Consider the following 26,662-nt stretch of genomic DNA (forward strand, 5'->3'; position numbering starts at 1 on the left):
CCTAGCTGTGCTTGTCCAGATCTTTTAATTTTATCATGCCTTAAAAAAAAAGTTAACTAATTTTACAACTTATGTAATTTTACATATTTTTACATCACTGACTTAGTTGCAAGGTTCTAATTTTGTTGCATTAAGTTATAGTTATGGAAGCTAGGAAATAAAGCTTATTACGTTTTTATATAAACCAAGAATAAATATTTAAGTGATTGTGTTAAGGTTAGTGCTTCTGGTAAACTGTGTGTTTTTTGTATATTTATTTTTCTTAATTTATTTTTGTCTGCGTTGGGTCTTCATTGCTGTGCGTGGGCCTTTGTTGCTGTGCGTGGGCTTGCTCTAGTTGCAGTGGGCAGGGGCTACTCTTTGTTGCTGTGCGCAGGCCTCTCACTGCGGTGGCTTCTCTTGTTGCGGAGCACAGGCTCTAGAGCACAGGCTCAGTAGTTGTGGTGCACGGGCTTAGGTGCTCCGCGGCGTGTGGGATCTTCCTGGGCCAGGGATCGAACCTGTGTCCCCTGCATTGGCAGGTGGATTCTTAACCACTGCACCACCAGGGAAGTCCCTGTCTGTTCTTTAATTGTAGGGTTTTGTACTTCCTTGAGATCCTACACCCCAGACATGGTCTTGTTTAGGTGAGATTGCAGGATAGCTCAGATATGCAGTGTGTTGTCTGGAAAACTGTGGAAATGGCCATATTGCTAATTGTAGAGTCACTAGATCCACGTTATAATCACATGGGTATAGTGTAAGGAGCATCAATTGATGATTTAGAAAACAGGGGTTCTAGTTCTTGCAATTCCACACATAGTTGTATTGCTTAGGTGTAGGGCCTGTGTTGGAAGATGTCTCTAAAATCCTTCGTAGTTTGGGAAAGGTGCTGGGATGAGTCTGTAATTTGATAGACTTTCTGCTGCCCCCTGGTGGTATTCTACCTTAGCCAAAGCAAAAGCTTTTACAGGTCCCTTTACAACCTGAGACGGTGCTCCAGTGCTGACCAACTTGGTGGATGAGGAGCATCCCTTCCGTGCAGCTGAGCTTTGATGCTGCTAACCATCGGTCAGTTGATACAGAAGCTCAGTGAAGATGGGCCCCCTGTAAGTTTGGGAAATTATCAGATCGCTAGAACCAAGAAGACATGGTCAATGAAGCCCAGAGAAAAGCTGATGAGTTGATGGGTATTCATTTTTAAGAGTTGGTATACTTGCTGTCAGAAAAAAATGCTTAATGTATTTTTTTTTTTGAGTGTGGAGATAAAGGTAAAGAAGACGTACACTTGCTTTCCCTGAAATCCAGGAGACCAGGGAAGGAGACAAGTATAGATTTAGAAGAGATAAGATAGACCTTTTCTCACTGAAATGGAAAGGCTTTGGTTTCCCAACCAGTGGGGATTTCTAATCCTCGGTAGACTGTAAAAACTTACTTCACTTTAGATAAGGCTTTTTATCTTACATTAATCAAGAAACTGTGTTTTCTCTCAGCCTGCTATTAATCTGTTACCAACACTAGGTGGTCCCAATTTAAACACCAAAGGTGTACTTTAAATTAGTTGTGTTTTATTATTATGTGTGGTGATTAGGGCCCCAATCGGTCTTCCAAAGTCCATAGATTATTAAAAGTGGTGATGCTTCTGAGTAAAATCATCAGCACACATCTAACTAAAATCTCTAACAATTTCTAGGTAGTGGAAGCATTCTGGGAGAGAATTTAGAAACTGAAATGTTAAACCTTCTAAGACATTTTGATGGTGTACAAGACGAGAAAAATATATTTGAAACCTGAACTGCCTTAGAAAATGGGGGATTATGGTTACTGTATACAAAATGTATCTAAATTTTATGGTACTGTTATTCTCATCATTTCTTTAGTATTAAAGAGGTACCATTGCCTATTACAATAGTGTGACTAAAACTTCTACATTTAGATATTGTAAGGAGGGGAAGAATCTTCCTCCTCCACCTATGTTAGGGTCTCTGGCAGGGGCCCCACAAGTTAGACTGACAGAAGACAGATTAACAAGAGAAAAGTAAGCAAATTTATTAATGCTTGTGGCGTATACACATGGGAACACTAGCCATGAGTAACTCAAAAGGGTGGTAAGAACTTGAGTTTATATAGCGTCTTAACAAAAGAACAACAAATTTTGAGTAGTGACGAGACAAAGGAAAAGGACTTTGAGCTTCTAGGGGAAGCAAATGTGAGAAGGCAAATATGTCGGAAAACTAATGGTAGAGAAGGTCTAGTGTTACCAAGGTTTGTTATATAGATTCCCCCAGTGCCATCTCTGGGCTGTTAAGTTTTTAGACTCTTAAAGTTGTCTCCAGTGATTAACTTCTGTCCTTCCTGGTAGAGCAGGGAGAGGGAATACTTTTACAAACTTATGTCCTACTTTTGGGCAAATAAGGGGAGAGCAGAGAGCTTTTCCTGTATCTGCTTCTGTTGTTGAATAGAATAGTTTGTATGCCCAGTGCACAGTGAGGCCAAACCAAAACATTGGACTATGGAGCACAGAAAGGTTTATTGCAGGGCAAAAGCAAGGAGAACGGGTGGCTCGTGCTCAAAAAGCCTGAACTCCTCTTCTCGGAGAAGAGTTTTTATAGGCAAAATTGGTGTTGGGGGGAACTGCAGGGCGTGTAACCCTCCTCTGACTGGTTGGTGGTGAGGTAACAGGGAGCTGTTCCAGGAATCTCAATCATCAGCCTTCTGGTTCCAGCCAGTCAGGGGTCCACCACGAGGGCCCTAGTTCCTGCAGAAGAACTCAGAGGTATGTATCAAAGTATTATGCACATCCCCTGAGGAGGAACCAGGACCCTGCCCCATCCTGCACTGTTGTTTCTTTCTGTATTCCCTCACTCCCCTAATTAGTAACTGTTTGAATCTGCCCTTTGGAGCTCAGAGAATGTCTAGGAAGCTTTCCTACAAACAAGAAGGGAACACGGAAAGGCTTTTCTGCCTGGGAGGGCCCCACAGCATCCTGCTTGGTTTCACTTCTCAGTTGCCTTCAGCTCAAAATAATCCTTATGCCAAAGTAGCATATTCTGCTACCCTTCAATACCAAAACAGTGGCTTTGTGCTTTAAGCCTGCAGTGGTCCGTGTGGTCAGGGACAGAAATACCAGTAAGGAAGGTCAGAGATGGAGATTGGCAGCTGTGGTTTGAGGTAAGATGGAGGAAAGCATAGCCAGGATGGTGAAAAGCAGGATGGGGCTAGAGCATTCTGCAGGGTCTCCTTTCCTTTAAAAAAATAAGTTAGTACAGAATAATGATAACAAATGTATTTTCAGTCATTGTTCTTGAATATGTGATGAACTCTCTGAGTATAGCAATTCATATCCCCTTGAGTTCTGAAAAACTTTCTTGAATGCTTTCTTTGATAACTTTCCTGTTTTTTCCTGTGCTCTTTCTTGAGCTCCTACTAATCACATATTGAATTTTCTAGATGACTTTTTTAGTGCTCTTACCTTTTCTCTCAATTTTCTGTCTTTCTGTCTTGTTCTACTTTCTGAGATATCTTTTCCAACTTTATTTTCTAATTACCATGAATTTCCAAGACGTTTCTTTTAAAAATTCTCTGAATTTTTTTTTTTGGTACCATTTTGTTCTTGTTCAATATCTTTGAGAATGTTAATAATAGTTTTTCTTAACATTATAATTTCCCTACTTAGTTTCTTCTTCCAGGTTCTTTTTTGTTTTAAGCTCTGGCTTTCATATTTATTAGAGTTTCTTCAAATGTCTGTTAATTTTGCCGGGGGGCGGGGGGGGGACGTCCATTCTTATTTTAAAGAAGGCACTTAAAAATGCTGTCTGAAAGCACTTTGCATGAGTGGAGCTTATTTGTATGGATTTCAGTGCAAGATGATCAGTGCTCTTTTCTCTTAAAATGTCTGGAGTTCCCAGGGGGGAAAAAAAAAAAGATCTTCCTGGAAGTTTTCATCCTGGCTCCCAGTATTCTGGGTGTCTAATAAGGTAAAGGGCTAGGGCAGGTCTGACTTAACATCTGTTTGCAACTTTTACTTAATCCATTGTAGTTAGGATGATGGTCCTACTTTGAACTGTGTTCCTGTCCCCTGTTCTAGCAACTCTCATTTCCCTTTTCCAGACAATAAACTTTCAGTCTTCTCTGGTGTGGAGGACAGCTAGTTGTTCCACTGTGCAAAGTGAGAATCTAAAGGTAACTTTTTAAATGGTCTTTCGACCAGTCCTATTTTCAGCTCCACCTTCACCCCCATTTTGCAAGTTATCTGCACCTCCAATTCCTCATTCTTTTAAGGCCTCTGTTACACGGTTTGCTTCTCATTTTTCCTCCTTCCTGGCTTAGGGTTCTGTTTTCTTGGGATTGCTGTCAGTTGCCACTAGCCCATCTGCTTCCCAACCTCCTAAACCAGTTGTCTCTCTTGTTCTCTTTGCTTTTTTTTCTCTTTTCTTTTCCATCCCTATATTATCATTTGAGGAGAGTTTTAAGAGGCGATGGAAACTAATGCACATGTTTAGTTAGACATCTTTTTAAAAATGAGATTCATCTTTTGATGGAGTGGATTCCGTTTTCCCCTCCTTTTCTCCCTGCAAAAGGACTCTGTGGATGCTGGATTGCTTGAGTTTGGGGGATTTGAAAAAACCTGTCAATTGCCTTTAAACATATACTTTATATATTTGCTGATTTCCCTTCCTCTTATGACCTCCCTTTAACCTTTTGCTCTCCCTTTCATCCTGAGGTATCAGCCCACCGCAGGCCAAGGAGAGAACCTGGGATTTTCCTGTATTTTCTTTAGAACACCTGTCTTTTTTTTTTTTTTCCTACCGTGTCTTATTCTTTTATTAATGTGTTAATTCTTTCTTTTATATCATTAGTATGCCCACTTTACCACTCTTCAAACTTACTTTGTTTTCTCAAGTTCATGGTTTGGTAAACTTCCTGTTTGTCACACCTGCTAGCTTTACCTCTTAGTGGATTATTTCCTCATATGGTTTATACTTTTCAATTACTTGTTCATTCTTAACTGAGATTACTTTTTCCATGGGAAACCTGTGAACTCTTGCTTATTGAAGAGTCTCTAAGGGGCTATATTGCATTTACTTCTCTTTTGTAATTTACATTAATTTCTTGAAGTTTCTTAAAAACACAGGATGGGAAAACATGGCTTCATCTTTTTTCCTAAGCCAGTGACTTTTTTCATAGCCCTGATTTACATTTATGATAGATTCAGAGGTAAGTGCAGTCTTTTTAATTCCAGCTGAACAAGCAGTAAAGTGGAAGGGTTTTAGCTTTTATTTTAAAAAAGAGGAATAGGAAAAAAGGAAAGGAATGGAGTGAGGTGTGATGGAAATAAGAGCCTGTGTTCGCCTTTCCCAGGCTTCTGGATGTGAGAGCCAATGGAATTTGGAAACATTGATTATGTCCTAACATGCTTGAGTTGCCAGATTGAGCCTTTGTCCCGGGACTACAGATTAACTTGATGAATATTATAAAACAGACCTGCTGGTTTCAGACCTAGAGAGGCAGTTCATATCTCTTCAGAGTTTTGGTAATTGGGTTCTAAGAATGAAACCCCAGGGGAAGACTATAGTGATTAGTTGTCATTAGAGTTATGCAAAGTTTTCCTTACTCTAATGACAACAAGGCAGAGTTTTCAAATGGTTTTTACATTTGGCAGTAGACTGGATAGATGGATACTGAAGAAAACCTAGATGATAGAAGAGTTGTCATTCTGATGGTTTGTTGCTGTTTTCTCTCTGGAATGATGGGAAATATCTGAGACTGGAATTTCTTTATGCACTTAAGTTCAGATTTCAGCTTCATCTTTGTGGGTGGTTTGGCTCTTATCCTGAGACCATTATGTTTGGTGAATATGATGGTTTTGGAACCTAATTATACACAGAGTGCAAAAGTTCCAGTTATTTAGAGAAATCTGCAAGCCCGTTTCATATTTTTGAAGAAAGCAAATGTAGGAAACATCTATTTTTAATTTTACAATGCAGCCTACGTGTTTAAAAGCATAGAATATGCTTGAAAGAAAAACATCGTTTTTCTTTTCTAAACACAAGTAATATGTCTTTATCAGAGAAATTAGAAAACACTGGAAAAAATAAAGCCAAAAATTATTTCATAATTTTATCACCCAAAGGTGACAGTTCAAAGGTGATATACACCTTCTAGACTTTTTTCCTATGGATGTTCGCGATACATGTGTGTTTCCAAAAATGGTATCATTCTCTTTTGTAACCTGTTTGACAAAACTATATATACACATATATATATAAATATGTATCACAATAAATAGAGAAGTATAGTCTAGTCTTTAATGGAGGCTTAGTATTCTGTTATATCATGATGTATTTAATTCTCAGTTTTAGGTTGTTTCTAATTTTTGCCACAATAAATGATTCTTTGAATTTTCTGTTACTAAATGTTTATGTTCCATCAGAGAAGACCCAAACAGAGGCCTGGTATATAGGAAATGGAATGAGCTAGTCTTGCTGGTGGTAGGACTTTCCAAGAAATGGATGAAACGGTTTTGTATTTCACACTGTCAGAGAACCACTGGAATCATGATTTATAGCATACAATTGACATGGCTGGTTTCTTGTCATTGTGTTATATATACTACCTTTGTCAGCCAAAAATCATCTTTCCCTCTGGAACACTGAGGGCTCCTACATTGGAATGGGTCATTAGGGAGGGAGATACAAAAAGGGAGGCTATCAGTTGGGTTAGTTATAGGGCAACTGCAGAGAAAGAATACATTTCAGATATTGCAGAATCAAAATATTAAACATCATTAAATAAGGCAGAGAGGAGACCCAAAGATGTCCATATGAGGCTCTTCTAACAGTTTAAGTGGACCAAGAGGCAAATATGTTTACTTCAGCAAGCTCTTCTTTCTTGCATCTCAGCCAAATAGGCCAGCATATACTTAGTTCAAGGAGCCATTTCAAAAGGGATGGTTTGCTAACCAGAGTTGACTATGGAATTGTGAACACTGCACGTAATAGCGATTTAAAAGAAATTACGATTTAAAGGTTAAAGCATCAAAAGTCATCTAAAATCTCCTCAACAATAGATTGAAACTGTGTGGTTGTTATTCTAGCCATTTTTTCTTCTTCAGATAAATACAATTTTATGAATTCTGCCTATTTAAGTTAATTCTTTACTTGTTAAATAACAACCAAAAAATTTTACAGCTAATTAGATTTGTTTGGAGAAAAGCATTCAGGAGCTATCCAGATTGAGTCAGAGAAGGCTTAACACCTACCTCATGAGTATTTCAGTGGGCTGCATTGCCCTAAAAGGTCCATTAGGTTACTGTTGACTTTTATGGAAAGTTCTAGTAGATGTAAAGACCTTTATCTGGACTTGAAGCGTTTACAAAAAGGCAGTTCGTCTGTTTCAGAATAAAATAGTATCAATTCTTTTTTTTTTCTTTCTATTTCTTTATTTTATTTATTTATTTTTTGGGAGACTGCGTTGGGTCTTTGTTGCTGCACGCGGGCTTTCTCTAGTTGTGGCGAGCGGGGGCTACTCTTCATTATGGTGCGCGGGCTTCTCATTGCAGTGGCTTCTCTTGTTGTGGAGCACGGGCTCTAGGTGCATGGGCTTCAGTAGTTGCAGCACACGGGCTCAGCAGTTGTGGCTTGCGTGCTCTAGGGCGCAGGCTTAGTGGTTGTGGCGCACAGGCTTAGTTGCTCTGTGGCATATGGGATCTTCCTGGACCAGGGCACAAAGCCGTGTCCCCTGCATTGGCAGGCGGATTCTTAACCACTGCGCCACCAGGGAAGCCCCATAATATCACTTCTTGATTTGTATTTCTCTTTAACAAAGTACCCACAGGTACTTTCATGTTATAAAGTCTGAGCTAAATATTACATGCTCACCAAATTTTGATATTGCATGAAGTTGATTATATAAGCTAGTAGAGTAAAATCATGTGTGTGCCCCACGTTGCTTTTGTTCTTAGAGATTTGATACATGGAGCGTGGAGCGGGAAGTTTACTTGGCAATTACGCTATGTACTGCTTCCTACTTTCATTTGCCATTATCAGCATTTAGAAACATCTGAAACTTCTCTATAGTTTCTTCACTGATATGCCATCTATGTTTGTTCAGTCTTGGGTCCATCGTGCCTTAAAAAAAGCATGAAAATTCAATTCTTAATTTCATGGCCTTTGTTTTAGAAGTTCATTGAATCTTCAAAGGAGAATAAATTATATTCAGTATAATCATTTCTTACGTTTTAATGTATTGCTTTATGTTATCCAAACCACTGTCAGGTACATGTGAATTCCCTTAATTAATGGAACAAGCAAATGGAATGAACTATTCCACTATAGGAAACTGAGGTCCTGATATTGGAGTACAAGTTAATGCCAGAATAAGCATTAAAACTCAGATTTTCTGAGCATTTTCTGTGTGGATAGTTGTACTGTGTATTTTGTGGTATTCTAATTTTTGAAAAATTGTGTTCAGTATGTAATTCACAAGGTTGCTTTTTGTTAATGCAACAATGTCTTGTTCCTAGACAATGTCAGGTAACAAGATAATATAATAGATTCTTTTTGAATAAGGATAAATGTTCATAAATGAGTTATTTAGTGATTTTGCTGGTTAATGTTTTTTTTTCAGTACCAGGATAATTGCTTTAACTTATTTTTTCTTTTTTTAGATGTCTGGCTTTGATGATTATTTATAAAGAGGTTATAGTGTGTGGTGGAATATTATCTAATGCCTTTTTTAATATTAAAGCCTAAAATACCTATTTTAAGAATTGGAGCTGAATTGTATTCACAGATTTATTTTTTATTTAGTTAAAACCTTGGTGAGTTTAGAATATATAATGAAGTGTTCTTCCTGCCCTTTATCTTCTAGGACTCCATAAGTTTTAAAAAGACTTTTCAGATTATCTTTCATACATTCTCAAATCTGTGAGACCATTGACTATTTATAGTGGGAAAGCCCTGAAAAGCATCTTGAGTCTCTGCCTAGACCCAGGACTGACTCTTTGCTATGTATGAGATTTTAGACAAATCACCATCTCCCTGGACTGTAGTTTACTTATGTCCAAAAGTTACAGATGCATGAGAGTTCCAGCACCTCTTCCGTCTCTCAGATTCTGTAGTGTTTTGTAATAGAGTTTATGTACAGCTTTTTTTCTTCTATTACATCTTCCCAGTTCTGAGAACTGAGTCTAATGATGTGAGCGCTACGTTATTTCTTAACTTTCTCCCAGTAATGGATTCAGGGTGGCTTTTCTGGATGATGGTGGTAGTAGTTGTTTTCTGAGTCCAGCCTAACGTACAGTGTTCCGGGTCTAGATATGAAAGCAGTTTGCCTTTCCCTTCTCAGAAACACCACAATATGTTCTAAGCTGAGTGTATGGTTCCAGGGGACAGTCACTGCCTCACCTCTCCTCCTACAGCCAGGCTCTGGGGTCAGTGAGTAAGTCCTCATCTTTTAGCTGTGGCCTTTGAAGTACTGAGTAGCTGCCCAATAGATACTTCCATAGAAGTGAGTTTTTTCCCTATCACGTGATTTCAGCATCAGCTGCAGGAAAACTACGTGTATGCCTTGATTTTCAAGCTTCAAATCTTGCTTGAAATATAAACTTTCTTTTCTCATGTAATTCTGAAAGATGTGTTTCCTCATGTGTGTCCGAATGATTTGGGCTTTTAAAAATGCCATTTGGAAGTGGCAGCTTCATTAGTTATGAAATGTCACTATGGGCCCTGTTGGGCAAATAGAAAGGAAGCAGGATATTACAAAAAGAGCAAGACATATTTCTTGGAGTAATTAATAGCTTTCATTCCTTTTACATGCTGGTCACAGCAGTAGCAGCCCATGTGAAGGTAGGTAAGGTAGTTGTTAATCCCATTTTCCAGAGGAATCTGAGCTTGAAGAGGTTAAAGGATTTTGTCAAGAAGAGACGTAGCTGAGTTGGGTCTCAACTGCAGGCTCCCCGCCTCACGCAGCTGGTGCTCTTTCTACCACATCGTGCACACAAGACAGTGAAATGATATTTTGTGGCACAGATATCAGTGACATAGGAATTCAGAGAGGGGGGAAGATTGTGAAGGAGTGGCCAGGAAAGGCTTTGCAGAGAAGGATCTTAAAGGCTAAGGGAAGAATCTGGAACTTGTTGAAGAGGATTCGAAGGAGCATTCCAAATTGGGGGGAATCATAGGAACTGTCTTAAGGAGTGAACAGTTTTTTGTCCTAGTCAATTAATGGAAGCTATTGGTTTATCTTGCTGTCTCTTAAGAATTCTACTGGCTGTCTCAGACTGCCTGACGGACTTGCTTTTTGCAAGATTAGTGTTCCTTCATTTGGATAGAAGCTTGCAACGCCAGAGAGAGAGAGAGTGTGTGCACGTGCGTGTGTGTGTCTCATGGCCCTATATGGTCTCCTACCATTTGATATTTTTCTATTTTGAAGATGATTGTGTCTGAAGAGGAGATTATCTGACTGTTTCCTCATCAAAGAGAAGTGAAATAGTACCTTGGCCTTGGTCTGTTCTTGGTGGTTCTGAGGGGTTTTCCCCTCCTGGTAGACTTCCTGCATCAATCAGGGAAGGGGAGAAGTGAAGAACCTATATGAAAAGCCCATGTTCATTTCCTTGGGCCTGAACATTCAATCAAGGATTTTTCTTTAGAGTTCTCATAACCACTTCAAGCTGTTGAGCGTTCCCTCGGCTCTTATCCTAATTCTGCTGAGGAATATTTGGAGAGAGGTTTGGGGTCTGATGCCAAGAGATTCCCTTTCGTACAGGACCTTCTGCCAGGACTCCCATTTGGTGGGTGTCTTCTTGTCACTCTAGGTAGTAGTAGTGATGATTGAAGCCCCTCTGCAGTGGTTTTTAAGTGGCCAGAGATTCACTTTGGTTTCATATTTCTTTCTGGAGGATGCCCATCTTATTTTCCTTGACCATTCAAGTTGTTTGAAAGCAATTTTCAGTATCAATGGCATTTTCAGTAGTTTTACTTTCCATTAAACCATCTGCATGTTGCTAGTTATAAGGGACATTCCCTTAGATATTGAGTTGATATTGATTGAGCACCTTTTCGGCCCTGGGAAGGTAAGATACATGGATGCTTAAAGATTGTAGCCCTTCCACGGTCACTCATAGCCCCCTGGGACAGTCTAGACAGACCCTTGACCACAAGGGATTATGTCGGGAAGGTGCACAGCACTGTAGATGCTCAGAAGAGAGAATGCCCAACTCTTTTGCAAGGTCTGGAATAGCTTTTAAGCTTTACTGCCATTTGGTTGATTGTTATTTGGTCTGGGAAGTTGGAAGTTGGACATATTGTCCATTTTCATTCCAGAGTCAGATTTGGGGGTTCAGTAGAGACAAGTTTGGACTTTGAAATCAGAAGACCTGAGTTCAGGTCCTGTTTGTGCCAGTACCTCCCAGTGTGTCCATAGGGAGTTCATAGTTACTAGGGAGGAAAAGGGATGGAGAACAGGACAGCCTTGATGAAGTCAGTTTAAGAAATCCTGGTGGAGTTTCTTTACTGGAGGATTTCCAGGAGCTTCTAACATGCTAATGTGTACTGCTGGCCCTAGGAAGGATTACGGTATGCAGTTCCTAGACTTCTTTGAATTTTTTTTTTTAAAGCATGGAGCCTTTTATCAGATTATTATTCCACAAAGCATACTTAGGAAACACTGTCATCACTGATTTCTATCTCTTAAACCTACAAACCTGTGCAGGTTTTTTTGCAGTTAACACAACATTGTTTAATTTTATTTTATTTTGTTTTTTATTTTTTGGGCACGCCCTGAGGCATGTGGGATCTTAGTGCCCCAACCAGGGATCAAACCCATGCCCCCTGCATTGGAAGTGCAGAGTCTTAACCACCAGACTGCCAGGGAAGTCCCAACACAACATTCTTTTGAGATAAAAAAAAAGTTAGCCCACTATTGGAGAGTGTCTTTTCATCATGAGCTATAGCGGACAGTTAACTATTGGATATGATAGAAAATTTGAGAAAGATAAAAAGACACTACCTTTTTTTACTGAGGCATAATTGACAAATAACATTAGTTTTATATTCTGCAATAATTTGATATGTGTGTACCCTACAAAGTGATCACCACAATAAGTCTAGTTGCTATCCGTCACCATATAAGACTCCTCTTTCACCGATTTCGCTCACCTCCAACCCTCCTCTCCTCTGGTAACCACCAATGTCTTCTTTGTATCTGTAAGTTTTGTTTTGTTTTGTTTGTTCATTTGTTTTGTTTTGGTTTGTTTTTTTTTTTTTTGGATTCCACATATAAGTGATATCATATGACTTATTTCACTTAGCATAATACCCTCTAGGTCCATCCATGTTGTCACAAATGGCAAGTGTACACTGTTGGTGGGAGTGTAAATTGATGCAACCACTATGGAAACCAGTATAAGGGTTCCCAAAAAAATTGAAAGAGAACTACCATGTGATCCAGCTATTCCACTTCTGGGTATTTATCTGAAGAACAGGAAAACAGTAATTCAAAAAGGCATATATACCCCTTTGTTCATTGCAGCATTATTTACAATACCCAAGATATGGAAATAACCTGTGTGCATCCATGGATGAATGGCTAAAGAAGATGTAGTGTATATATTTACAATGGAATGCTACTCAGCCATAGAAAACAAAAACAGAAACAAAAAAGCAGACCCTTTTTAGTGCTAGGTTGTGTATCATCAACTTTCACATGTGGTGTTTAAAGTACTGACAACAACCCTGTGAAGGAGATATTTGATTATGTCCATTTTAGAGATTAATAAGCTGAAGTTCAAGTAGTAGGTTATGCATGGAGATGCAGAAAGTCAAACTATGGTCTATCTTTTGCCAAAGGCCATGTTTCATTAACCATGATGCTTTGTTATAGAGCTAGGTCTTTTATTTTTAACTTTTCTTTTTTTTTTTAATTTTAAATGATTATCACAAAATTAATGCTTATTAAAGAAAAGTAGGTGGGAGAGAAGTAGAAAATGTCCCCAGACCCATCATCAAGTAGAACTTCAGTCAGTATGTGATATATTTCTTTCCCATTATTTTATGCAGTGTTATGTTCATTAACCATAATTGTGGTTAAATATATGTATATATAATATATATACATTTTTATACATATATTTATACATAAATAAATTTATAAAACTTTGAATTCTGCTTTTGAATCTCCCCTCCAGATGTGCATCTTGGTTATTGCCACATCACTGGTTAAGTATTTTAATAAATAAATATAGTAAACCAGGACTTGGAAACTTGTAGCTCTTTTATGCAAGCTGCCACTTGACCATGGGCAGGTTCCTTGACCTTCTGGTACTCAGTTTCCTCGCGTGTAAGTGAGGGAGTTGGTTCAGAGCACTGATTTTGAAATTATGGTATCCCACGAAACCTCCTGGAGGCTGGGAGTAAAGATATCATCAGAGCAAGGAGGACCCTGACCCTTCATTCCATCTGTTTCAACCTAGGCATCTACATTTGTAACTCTTTTATAGGTTTGGGGTCCAAGCACATTTGGAAAAAGGAACTCATTGATTTTTTATAGAAGAGTATAAAATTGTTGGACCAGATGATCCTGAAGCTCAACATTTCTGTGATTCTCTTTTATGATATCTATTAAGTTGTGTGCGTTCTATACATTTTAAAACATTTCTTCACCAGATAGAGTGGTAGATTAAGCAGATTTGATACTTTCTTTCAGATGATCTCAGGAACCATGTAATAAGCACAAAAAGAATCACTGATCAATACTGAGCAATGTCTAAAGCACTGTCGAATTATTTCTTAGCAAATCTACCACTGCCTTTGACTTGATCCCTCTCAGGTCCAATTTAATGCTCTTTTAGGGAAGACTAACCAGGGAATCAGTGGTCCCTTAAACTAATACATGCTTGAAAACTATGGACTTTACCAGTAACTGATTTTCCATTTTCCTTATGCATGTTAAGGTTTTGCATTTTGAGGGGATTGATTTTCGAGTCCCAGTGTCTTGACTTTTTCTCTTGCCTCCACAGAAGGAAGAATCTTGTTCAAAAATGAGGTGAATTAATGCTCAAGCACTCAAGAACGCCGGACAGCTGCATGAAGTGTTTAAAAACTGCCCTGACCACCTCGCCCCACAAGTCTGTCATGAGGCCTGACAGGATGAGTGCACCACGGGGGCGCAGTGTCCTGCCCTGCAGGAACGGTGACTGCTGACCTGCCGGGAGCAAGCGGGGGGCTGCGTGCTGTCTGCCAGTACAATGAAGGAAGTGGTTTATTGGTCACCCAAGAAGGTGGCAGACTGGCTGCAGGAGAATGCTATGCCAGAGTACTGTGAGCCTCTGGAACATTTCACAGGCCGCGACTTGATCAACCTAACCCAGGAGGACTTCACAAAACCCCCCCTGTGCCGAGTCTCCTCCGACAATGGGCAGCGGCTCTTGCACATGATAGAGACCCTGAAGATGGAGCACCACTTGGAAGCACACAAGAACGGCCACGCCAATGGGCACCTCTGCATTGGCACAGACATCCTCGCCCCTGACGGCAGCTTCAGCATCAAGGTCAAACCCAACGGGATGCCAAATGGGTATAGGAAGGAGATGATAAAGATCCCCATGCCAGAACCAGAGCGCTCCCAGTACCCCATGGAGTGGGGCAAGACTTTCCTGGCCTTTCTTTATGCACTTTCCTGCTTTGTTCTCACCACAGTGATGATCTCGGTCGTCCATGAACGAGTACCTCCTAAGGAGGTGCAGCCTCCACTACCGGACACGTTTTTTGACCATTTTAACCGGGTGCAGTGGGCCTTTTCTATTTGTGAAATTAATGGCATGATCCTTGTAGGACTCTGGTTAATTCAGTGGCTGCTCTTAAAATACAAGTAAGTAAAGCAAAAGCTTGCAGATTCAGTGATTGGGGTTTCTTACTGCCGATGTTTAATATTCATTATTGGGAAATGAAATTTATCAAGCAGTAGGAATCAAAGCATATTTCTCTCTTTTTTTTTTTTTAAACCACATATTCTGTTGAACCAACTAAAGCTCTGGCAACTTAAAGAAAGTTCTGTGCTTGTTGCCTGTTTTGTACAAGATTCATACAGAATGATGAGTAGAATTGTTAGAGATGAGGTTTTTCTATTTTCATTTCACAGGAAAGAAAACCCTCAGACATCTTCAGAGAGTACAGTCTATTGAACCACAGAAAAACTACCCAGTCTTGGTGTTTTTAACCCATCAAATCAGTTGTCGACAGTTGGCCTATGGGCCATGAGTGGCTGTGTAGCTTTTCCCACACAGAGTCAGATATCTAGAACTTAGCAATATGTATTTAAAGATGTTTCACACAAAGAATTCAGAACAGCTAGTCCAGAGTGGCTTGGACTAGTGGGAGAATGGTACCCACAGGGAATGACTTTAGGTAGGATATGGATGAAGCTACATGGCTTTCCACCTTTTATAGAATGTGTGGCATTTAAAGCAGTATTCCATTCAAGTTTCTCAGGGTTTTTAAACAGGTATCTCCTTTCAGTTTCAGGTGGATCTAAAGTGGCTTTCATGTCCCAAGCTCTAAACTCAATGCAGACAAGCTGTTTGCTTGGGTTGCCTGTAGCGAACTAAACACCTACATTGCCCTCATCTTTGGTGTCTGATTTTTTCCATTAGCGGAACATCTTTATGGCTTCCATGCATGGGAGTTGGAAATTGGTTTGCTAAGGATCTGAGTTTCTCTCTGGTGGACTGTGTCTCATGACCCACAGTATGGTTGAATATTAAGGAGATCATCTTAAATCAAGAAAACAAAATGCAGACTGAGAATTTATGTTGAACTTTAACGGAAATGATGAGTTTTTTCCTGGTACGTTTCATAAGGTCTGTGGGTTTTTTACCTTATAAATTATGTATCTACAAGTGGAAATAGAAGCAATTCCTGACTCTTTGCCAGGGAAGGACTATCTTAACCTTGTATAAAGGAAGTAATTTAAGTGGCCAGTTTTTATTTGGGGGCTGGTTTGGCAATCCTGGAGTTTAAGCTAAATTTGAAATAGGAGCAATGGCCTGGGATGCATTTGATTTGGTGGAAGACTGCTTTTTGTTTGCTTTAGTTTTAAGAGGCTAAGTAGATAAGAATAGGCCTTAGAAATATGAGATGCTCAAAATTTATTAATTACATTGTTCGGGCTGTCAAACTTCAGTTCTGCTTTTGACTTTCAAGCTTTTTTCCCTAGAAGCTCATTAGAAAACAATGCCCGTACGTTTTGCCGCTTCAGAGGCAAGGTCAACTCAGATTAGGTTTCCAGGGGTCTTCCTGATTTTTGTTGTTTTGTTTATATGAGTTTGTTTTCTGGTTTTTATCAAAATTCTTACATGCAACCTAATAATTTACTGCCCCAGTATATATCATTATGTACTTGTACATAACATGTGCAGGTTCAAATCTCTCACAGAACTGTGACTTTTGAATAATTTTATTCTTGTTCTAAGAAGTGTCCTAACCATAGGGATAATTTCTTTAAAGTATATTACTATTTATATTTCTCTCAGCAGGGACTTTTCCTCAAATCTGTTTCTCTTTAAGCTTTCTAATTTCATGTTTTACCGGTATTTAGTACTGTAGTCATTTGTGTATTTAAATTGTTCTACAGCCATAAATCAGTTGACTCACGCCTTGGGCAAAATTAACCCAGGGCTAGGACACAGGCAGCCTGCGCTCCGGCCCCAGCCATGCCCTCACATGCTGGGTGGTGTGGATGAATCTGCAAATCTCAGGAGCCTTGTTTTTCTCACAGATAAATAAAGACCTCTCAGTCTGGATGATTTCTATTGTTCTATACAACTCGGTTTTATTTGATTCTAACATTATTGAATGGGCCAGTTATGTTTGAGTATTATTAACTGCAGAGCATTTTTCGTCCAGAGTGCATCCAACTAAGGATTCTTTAAGGTCCTCTCTCTGGTTTCCACGTCAGCAGGATAACCCAACTGTTGTCATGATAATCCTAGGCATCCCCACCCTTGTCCTGCTACTGGGACGCATCTCTGGCTTCCCATCTCCGTCCTTGAGACCTGTCTTCAGTGTGTGTGCCACAACAGACATGGAAGAGGTAGGAAGAAAGATAGAGCTTGACATACCAAGCAGTGGGTATTAATGAGCTCCCTTTCCCTGGCCTTCATAAAGAAGATTAAACTGTTTCATACAGTCAGAGAGACCCCTTGTTTCTAGTTATTTGGCTATGGCAGTGTAACAGTTTTATTGTTAGGCATGTTGGGGAAATGGATCCTTCTGGTTATGGAATACTCTGTTTAAAAGTGATAGCCTCTCTGTTTGTGCTTGACTCTTCTGACACTTGACCCCTCTCCCCAACCTCCACCAGGAGGTTTGCTACTTAGGAGTATGTCCAGACCTCCTAGGAATTAAACCTGCCTGGTCAATAATTTCCAAAGGGACATTTTAATTTTACTTTGATTTTAAGAGTCTTAGAGCCTTTAAAAATCATCCTATTCCTTCTTGCTTCTTTATCTTCTACTTTTTCGAGAAGAATCAGGGGCTGAAACTGTAGAGGATGACTTATTGAGAAATGATATGCCGGAATTTGAGCAGTATCTCCCGACAGCAAACCCTTCAGCCAGATGTTCAAGGTGCTAGAAAACGCTGGTGCCCGAATTTATGACATTGTGACATTTGGTTCTATCCTTATGCTGTATACAGTTGTCCTTTACTGGTAAACATAAGTTTTGCTTTTTGTACTTAAATTTTTTTTGCCTCCTTTCATTCTTAACATCTCCCCCTCATGTCTATATGTACATATGCTGATATATACATAGGTCCGCATGGGGCTTCCATAACGTCGTGAAGTTGGAAAGCAACGACAATGCCTGTCCTTGACAACTTTTTGATTTTTAAAATTGTAAATAATGTTGTCTCCCCATTTAGAATTGGACTTTCAAGCCACTGACTAGGAAAAATTCCTGGGAAATCTCTGCATTTGTGTCAGACTTCACTGCAAAACAGGTATCCCTTGTTTTAAGAAAGTGTGATTAAAGAATATGTTAAACGGACAGATTTGGTAGGGACTTTCCATGCATGGCTATATCGTGGCTGCCACGATGCCACCCAAATGTGATACAGGTGGCTCAGCGCTATTAGGACGTTGTAAACGCCCACCGAGAAGAAGGCCAAGGAGCAGGGTGGCAGAATTTCCAAGCCAAGGATTTTCTAGCCACTCGAGAAAGCATTATGACTTAGTATGGTGGTCATAGGTACCTCAAACTCGACTTTTCTAAAACCAGATTTGTCGTCTTTTGCTTTCAACTTCTTCTTCCTCCTACGTGGGCAGTGACATTTCCTAGAAACCTAGAAGTTCTCAGTTCCTTTCATATAAATAGCCACTAAGTTCTGTCCATTCTAATTTCAGATTCATTACCTCTTTCCATTCCTACTTAGTGATGAATAGCAGGTGTTCAGATGAAGGCCCAGTTCCTTAGCCTGAAGCCTAGGGTCCTTCATAATCTGACCCCAGGCTGTTGGACCTCATCTCTAGCTACTCTGCTCCACGGTTTTCCTTGAACACTTCAAGCTCATATCACAGTCCATTCTATTCATTGTGTGTGTGTCTCCTTCATTGCTAGACTTTTAAGTTCCCCAAAGGAAAAGACCAGATCCTTTTTGTCATTCATCTTTATATCCCACTGCCTGATACAGAGTCTGGCACATAGAAAGTGCTCGTTTATAATTCATTCATTCATTCAACTTGTATTCACTGAGAACGTACTGTGTGCCAGGCACTGTGGTAGACCCTGGGGGTGCTGCGGTGAGCAGAAGTCCCTGATGTCCTCACGGAGCTTGTATTCTGACCAGGGTGTAACAGTCGTGAACAAATGAATATATAATACCAGGCAGTGATAAGAGACATGGAGAAAAATAAAGCAGTCTAAAGGGTTAGAAAGTGTTGGGGATAGTGGGGAGGAGGTGGTATTTTAGATTGGGTGATCAGAAAAGTCCTCTAATGAGGTGACAGTTGAGCAGACACCCGAATCAAATGGGAGTGTACCAAGTAGGTGTTTGGGGCAGGAGCATTCAAGACAGGAGACACAGCAAGTACAGAGCCTCTGAGGTTTACCTGGGGAATAGCCACGGGCCTGTGTGGCCAAGCGAGCTGGGAGGAAGCGGTGACACGGGGTCAGGGAGGTGTGGATGGCATCCTGGGCTGTGGAAAAAGAGGCAGGATTTTTGTTCCAAGTGTGATGATATCATTAGAGGAGAATGATGTGAACAGATTGGTATTTTAAAAGAAGCCCTCTGGCTGCAGTTTAGAGAATAGGGAAGCAAGAGTGGAAGGTGGGGGATGGGTGTTAGGATGCCATTACAAATGGTCCAGTTGGAAGATGACCCAAATGTGATGACTCACGTTTGGCCAATGAATACATTTTGTGCTGGGGTGGGGGGAAGGGATAAACTTCCTAGAAGCTATGGCTTCTGTTACATTTAGAGCTCCTTAATCTTTTATAGCCACAGGGCTGACTTCTGTTCAGTATCTCATACAGGGTTTTTGGGTCTCTCTGTGAATCTCTGAATTTTATATGAAATTTAATGAGGAATGAACCATAGATTGAGATAGAATTCACTAATTTGAGAGCTCTCACAACGTTGCTTGAATATATTTTATTTCAGAGCAAAGTCAGGTGATGTGTATATTTGTTTTCTGTCATGGCTGCTTTTAGATCAGATATTTGCCTAAAAGGAGTAGCACAAGTCAGTTGGGGAGTGAGGGTAGATAATAAAAAGGTGAATTAAATATTGCAGGATATATTGATCCACTGGTGGTGTAAAGATTTGAAGAAAAAAGAAAAGGAGCCATTGGATAGTTGGGATGTGGGGTGGAGTTGAAAGAGCTTTGTGGTTGAGGCATTTTGGACATGGAGTAGAATATTCTAGCATAAACAGTTGTATAGAGTTATGGAGAGAGTGGTAGAATGGTCACCAAGTAGGTTCTTTGAAAACTGATCTCATGCCAAAAGGAAAGGAACTAGAGAAGGAAGTGCTGTGGGCAGATCCTGCTTAAGACTTGACATCTCTATTCGGAACTGTTTCTGGGGGCTTCCTTGATCCCTAAGGAAGGAACAGATACAGTTTTCCAGTGTGGCTTTCCCACGATTACATTCTGAGAGTACTGCAGTGGATTTTTAGATGTTTGGCAGCAGTATGTTTTTTATGTTGGGAGACCGCTTTGGAAAATACTTATTGTGTGTTTTTTCCTTTGATAAATGCCCTGGGTTTGGAGGCCTTATTTGTTAGGAGGGTGTCTGCCAACATAAGAAGGTTTATCTACAGCATTTGCCTCTCTCCTGTGAATGGAATGTAATTTCCAAGGACAGAATCCTTGTGCTGATTGGCAACTGCTGCTGTCAGGTGCTAATTTGATTTTTTTTGTTTGTTTCTTTTGTGTCTTATTCAACAGGCTAGACTCTCCACTAACATTTATCTTTCATTTTACCCCAGTTTGATTCCATCAGTGTTTCTTTTCACATTAAGTTGATTGGATCAAAGTACTTATCTCTTTCCTCTTCTAATCCCCAAGGTAGTTTATGACCACAGTCATTGTCAACATTTTTTCATTTGTTTTTAAGTCTCTGATGGTTGTGACTAAGTTACGTTCTTAAAAGCTGTTGATGTAGAGCGTTTGAGATGAAGCAGGTCCCTTCAATAGAGTTTATTTTCCAAGTTCCAGAAGAGCCTTTTTTTCAAGGCTGTTTCACTTTATGAGAAATCAACGGTACATTGTGGACCACTAGGCTAGGCTGGTCTCTAATGGAACTTCAGGGCATCTTTACATTTAGTAATTTGTCAAGAATTATTGAAGACTGGTGCTAGGGGATGTAGCAGGGAGCAAAACAAAGCTACATAGAGGTTATCTCCTGGGGACTTTTTGTTTGTTTTCACAGTAACATCTCAGGTTTTTAAAGTGTGTGTTGTCCAGACTCTATCCTAAAGTATAAAACTCATGAGGACAAAAATCCCCTCATGTTACTGCAGCTTTGGGGGCATCTAGCACATTATTTAATTGGCTGATAGACTGTCATATTCCTCTCCAGCCATAAAGCAAGTTAAGAGCTCATGGATCGTCCCTTCCCTTCCTTTCTTCTCTCTCTGCACATGTGCCTGCATCTATTATATACTTACTCAAAGTCTGTTTTCTTCTGTTCCTTTTCATCCATGTTGTCAAAAGTCATTATCGCCCCGTTCAAACGGCAGATTCCAAACATTTGAGTGGTGAAAATTTTTTTTTTACATGCACTGTCATTTCATCCAATCAACTCTTTAAGCAGTGTGTTCTCTTGTCTCAGTGAAGATACCTGAGACACAGAAAAGCTGTTGACTTGCCCAAGATCCCACACAGAATATATTGAGGATTGAAGGCTTTTCAGTATAAATCCAGTCTCATCATGTCCTGGTATAATAGGCATCTGTCCTCTGGAAATGTGTTTTCGTAGCAGATATAGTAGCATAGATTCAACATGCAGAGGACAGATAGAATGAAAACAGATCAGTCCTGTGTTGGATAATAAGGTTTATGTGTCATATACCATCCAGGAGACATTCATACTTGCCCCAGGATGGACCTGCCAAACCTGAAAGCTGTCCCAACTTGCCGTTCCACAGTAGTTTGTAGAAAGCGTACTGAGTTCTGTCCTCGTTGACTGCTGTCCTGTGACCTCCTAGGTGTGGTGTGGCATGGGCCCTACTCACCATGGGTCTGGGAAATGCCCTCTGCCTCCGTGCAGTCACGCTTTTCCACTGAAGACTGCTGACCAGGAGCGCCCAAACTTAGACTTTTTCTTGCTGTTTCTAGCAAGTTTTCTCCCCTTGATACTGACCCTGGGAGGCAGAGCCCGGGGTTAAGATCCTGTTTTCCTTCCTGGGGACTTTCCCTGTCCCATTATCTTCCCGTGTAATCTGGACGTCCTAGGCTTTTGCAGGCCTCTGCTCCCCCGCCTTGGAGCGGGGAAGGACAGTCACTCTAGGCAACAGATTCGGTTCCAGGCTCTACCTCACTTCTCATTCTCACTTTGTTAGCTCACAGATGGTCTTACCCGCTTTCACCTCTTCTAATTTTTACCAGTTTAGGTCTCAAGACCTAAATACTAGCCTAAACCCTAGGAATTGTAGGGAAACTAAATTCAGTAATTCCAGCAATTTAGGTTTTAAGTTAACATAAATATTATAAGAGGCTTTTTAAACTGAGACTTAGGATAAAAGGGAGAGAAAGCAAAAAAAATAATAATAATACATTGGTGCAATAAATTAGTTTTCATGAGTTAATTTTTATTTATGACACTAAAGGAAAAACTAAGTAATGTATCTTGCCTGTAGGCCAATTAGAAGGTAAACAAAAAGAAAAAAAATTTACTTACGTTGCCTGAGATAAATAATGCTAACATCTGGTTTCATATTCCTTTTCATATTTTTCTGTATGCTCATATAGGTGTAATCTACATATGTGTGTATTTTTAAGTAGTATCACATTTGCCTTGTATTTTACAGTGTGCCCAGGGATCATCTCTTTCCCTCTTCTTTTAAAAAACCACCAGGGGTGTCTGTCTAAGTATTCATGCTCTTATTTAGAAGTCACCACATATGTCCCCCTCAACCTGTTTGTATCATGGTAATGGTAGTTAAGCATTCAGTTATACTGTAAATCTTACTAGTTTGAGATCATCTTATCCCTACAGCCATCTACTAACTGAGGTGAATTTGGTCAAATTACTTAACTACTTGTAGTAGCGTTGTTTCCTCACTACAAAATGGGGACAATAAAATAGTGTCTTATCTCAATGTTGTTGTGTGGATGGAGTGAGATAATGTGTATAAGGCACTTAACTGAGTCCTTGGCGTCCTCCTGGCTCGCAAACCTGCCCCGCCCCCATCCCCATCTTAGTAAATGGCATCTCTGTCCTGCCCCATTCTCAGGCCAAACGCCTCGGTTTTGTTGTTGGTATTCGCTTCCACCCCACATCTGGTCTGTTAATCCCACCACTTCTCGCCACCTCTGTTGTTGCCCTGGGTCTAACCAACGTCATCTCTTACCTGGGTTGTTGCAGGAGCTTCCTACTGGTCTCTCTGTTTCCATTCTTGTTTCCCTTAAGTCACTTGTCAACTCGGCAGACAGAATGTCACTGTACAGTAAGCTGGTGTATGTCACTCTTCTCCCACCTCATACAGTTTTGTTTTTTTTTTAATAATTAGTTTCAGTTTTACTTTTTTTTAAATTTATTTTTATTTATTTATTTTTGGCTGCATTGGGTCTGTTGCTGCACGCAGGCTTTCTCTAGTTGCGGCGAGCGGGGGCTACTCTTCGTTGCGATGCGCGGGCTTCTCATTGCCGTGTCTTCTCGTTGCGGAGCACGGGCTCTAGGCGCATGGGCTTCAGTAGTTGTGGCACGTGGGCTCATTAGTTGTGGATTGCGGGCTCTAGAGCGCGGGCTCAGTAGTTGTGGCTCACAGGCTTAGTTGCTCCACGGCATGTGGGATCTTCCCAGATCAGGGCTCGAACCTGTTTCCCCTGCATTGGCAGGTGGATTCTTAACCACTGTGCCACCAGGGAAGTCCCCTCATACAGCTTTTAGGTCAGAGGTCCTTATGGTGACCAAGGAGGTCCCTCCAGGCCTCGTGTCCTCATGCACTCTGCTCCCTGACCCCTCTGCCAACACCCACACATACTAGCCTCTGTTTGGAATCTTCTTCCCCAGATGTCCTCATGGTTAACCCCCTCATATACAGGGACACCTTCCCTGATCAACTTAGCCCCAAATTGTAACCTCCCATCCTCCAGTGACACTCTTGCTTAATTATACCCTTTAGCACTTACCTGACATGCTCTATATCATCTATCTTGTTTATTGTCTGCCTCCCCCCCTAGAATATAAGCACCACAGGGCAGGCTTTTTGTCCATTTTGTTCACTGCTGTATTGTATTTCCCAGTGCCCAGAATAATGTCTAGCATATATATATATATATATGTTATGAGAATAAATAAATAATAATAGCAGCAGCTAACATTAATTGAGTATTGCACTATGATGATTACTGTGCCTAGAATTCAGTAAATGTTAGCCATTGCTGGTGAAGTATGTGCTTATTATGTTTTTAGAATCCAACCCCCTGTTAAAAAGAAAAGGTTACTTTTAAGGGTAATCCTTTAGCTTAAGAGCAAACATTGATTGTTGAGTTCTGCCCGCTGTGACTGAACAAGCCTTAAGAATGTGATTCAAGGTAAGTTTTGATGAAGGGAAAGAATGAAGAAAGATCTGTATACATATACGTATTTGTGTTATGTGTACATATACATATATGTATTATATATACACACACATATGTATATATGCACACATACTATTTTTGTTAATAGCCTAAAATACTAACAAGAAATTAACTTCTTTTGTTTGGTACTTATGTATGCAGCAGTTTCTAGAGGATACTTGATTTTAATTCTTCATAACTCAAGTAGATCATATTGATGTTGTCTTTCATATCTTAGAGCGTAACATTTTTTCTTTACCTTATGTTACAATCTATATTTAACTCAGGAAATAATATTTTTTAAAAAATGATGGCTTAAGTGGGGACAGTTTTATAATATGATCTGTTCTTTGCAAATTCCCTCAACTAGTATGGATCATTTCCTGAACTTAACTCTCGCATTATATTGCAGACCTTTTACGTGGGACTTAGAAAAAAATATAAGCCACTACCTTTTTTTTTTTTTTTTTTCCTTTTAACTTGATAATTTCATTAATGAAAGGAGCAGCTAATTGAAAATCTGGAGACCTGGGTTTTGTTGTGGCTGTCTCATTGACTGACGCTCTGGCCCCAGGCTAGTACTTAAACTCTTTACATCTTACTTTTTCCTTCTGTAAAACAGTATATGCTAAACAGGAATGTGGTTAACATAATTAATACCAAAGATGCAAAAATCTCTTTGAGTTGGATTTTTTTAAGGCAAAGAGGCACCGTGCGTGTACAGACACATTTCTGGGCTGGGTACATGGGTCCATCTCATTCTCCTGATTCATAAACTGCCATCCTCCTGTGTGCACACCCAGGAAATATTAGGCGAGTTCTGGATCTCCCAGGAGAGCATATGTTTTTACTTTTCTGTTTACTCTACAGCATTTATTCCTTCCTTTTTGTTTTACAAGGCTTTCCTTGGGATTTTCCTTCTTAAAGTACCGAATTAAGCCCTGGGTTTTCATGATTCACCATCTGGAGCAGTTGAGACTCCTGTGCTGGGTAGAAAGCCCAGGCAGGGCAATGAGGAGACAGGGAAGGCAAGGGAGGAAGATAATAGAACTCACAGTCCTTACTTGGATGAATGCCGCCATCTTGGCAGGTGTCATCACTTAAAATATAAGTGCAGAAACGATGCAAAGTGAAGGATTGGTGAGCATCAGCAGAGGTTAATGCTGGCAGATAAATTAAAGAGTTTTTTTTTTTAATTTTATTTATTTATTTTTATTTATGGCTGTGTTGGGTCTATCGTTTCCGTGCGAGGGCTTTCTCTAGTTGCGGTAAGTGGGGGCCACTCTTCATCGCGGTGCGCGGGCCTCTCACTATCGCGGCCTCTCTTGTTGCGGAGCACAGGCTCCAGACGCGCAGGCTCAGTAACTGTGGCTCACGGGCCCAGTTGCTCCGCGGCATGTGGGATCTTCCCAGACCAGGGCTCGAACCCGTGTCCCCTGCATTGGCAGGCAGATTCTCAACCACTGCGCCACCAGGGAAGCCCGGGAAGCCCTAAAGAGTTTAAAGGACAAACATTTATGGGAAGAAGCAGGAAAGCAGTATCAGAGGGAGTGAAAAGTGAAGCTCTAAAGCACAGAACCGCAGGTGTTGCCCATATTACCGGTACCGTCATGAGTCCCACTGGGACTAAAACATAAGTGAGGAGCAGCTTTCTTGCAGAGCTTCGTCTCATAGAAGGAATGAGGGCCTCTGTTGGTAATGGTGATGCCAATCTCACTATTAAAACTACCGTAAAATACAAAACAAGTTCTGAAGCGCTTTGGAGGATGAAGTAGCTCTGCCCAGTTGGGAACATGTAGGAGGCTTCATGCAGAGGTGGTATTTGAGGTAGGTGGATAGAGTAACAGGAGAGGCCAGGGAAAGAGATTTGCTGGCAAAAGCAAGAAACTAGGGTTTTAGGGAACGATGAGTGGGGCTCGTTTTGCCCAGGGCAGTGGAATTCATGTCTGCAAGATAAAACGGTTAAGGTAGCTTGGGGTCATGTGGAGGGGGGGCCCATGAGGGGAGTTGGAACTTCATTAGGTAGAAATGAGCAGTTGTCGTACTCCAGGGAACCCACGGGCTAGTAGCAAGGAATTAAAGGGAGGAAAACAGATTTAAGAAACTCTTTGGAGTTAGCTTCAACAGCATGTGGGAACGGGAGTGGGAGGCTATGAAGAAAGTAAAATGGAAGCTAGCACCAGGCACCTTCTTTAGAGTAGGTGGTCCCTCAGAGACCTGAGTGACAGGCAGTGTTCCAGGAGTCCAGGCAGAGGAAATGGCTGGCACAGAGATCCTACCTAAGGCAGGAGGGACTTGGGGTGATGTGTTCAGTTGCACCAAGGGCATCGGACTGGAGTTGAGGAATGACGGGGAGAGCAGTGGGAGGTGAGCTTGGAGAGAGGCAGGCCAGATCATCTAG

At 40.6% G+C, this 26,662-nt stretch overlaps 1 protein-coding gene across 15 annotated transcripts in view; it reads left to right on the forward strand.

Moving 5' to 3' along the window:
- Positions 1-26,662, forward strand: part of SGMS1 (sphingomyelin synthase 1) — a 302,749-nt gene that overhangs the window by 250,135 nt on the left and 25,952 nt on the right. For all 15 annotated transcript variants that reach the window (XM_057530919.1, XM_057530928.1, XM_057530922.1 and 12 more), the window contains one exon: positions 13,997-14,847. In XM_057530919.1, coding sequence (XP_057386902.1) covers positions 14,225-14,847 — 623 coding nt within the window. In that variant the 5' untranslated portion in view covers positions 13,997-14,224. The remainder of the gene's footprint in view (positions 1-13,996; positions 14,848-26,662) is intronic.

Source organism: Balaenoptera acutorostrata, chromosome 16 (assembly GCF_949987535.1).
Source record: "Balaenoptera acutorostrata chromosome 16, mBalAcu1.1, whole genome shotgun sequence".
Classification (NCBI taxonomy): domain Eukaryota; kingdom Metazoa; phylum Chordata; class Mammalia; order Artiodactyla; family Balaenopteridae; genus Balaenoptera; species Balaenoptera acutorostrata.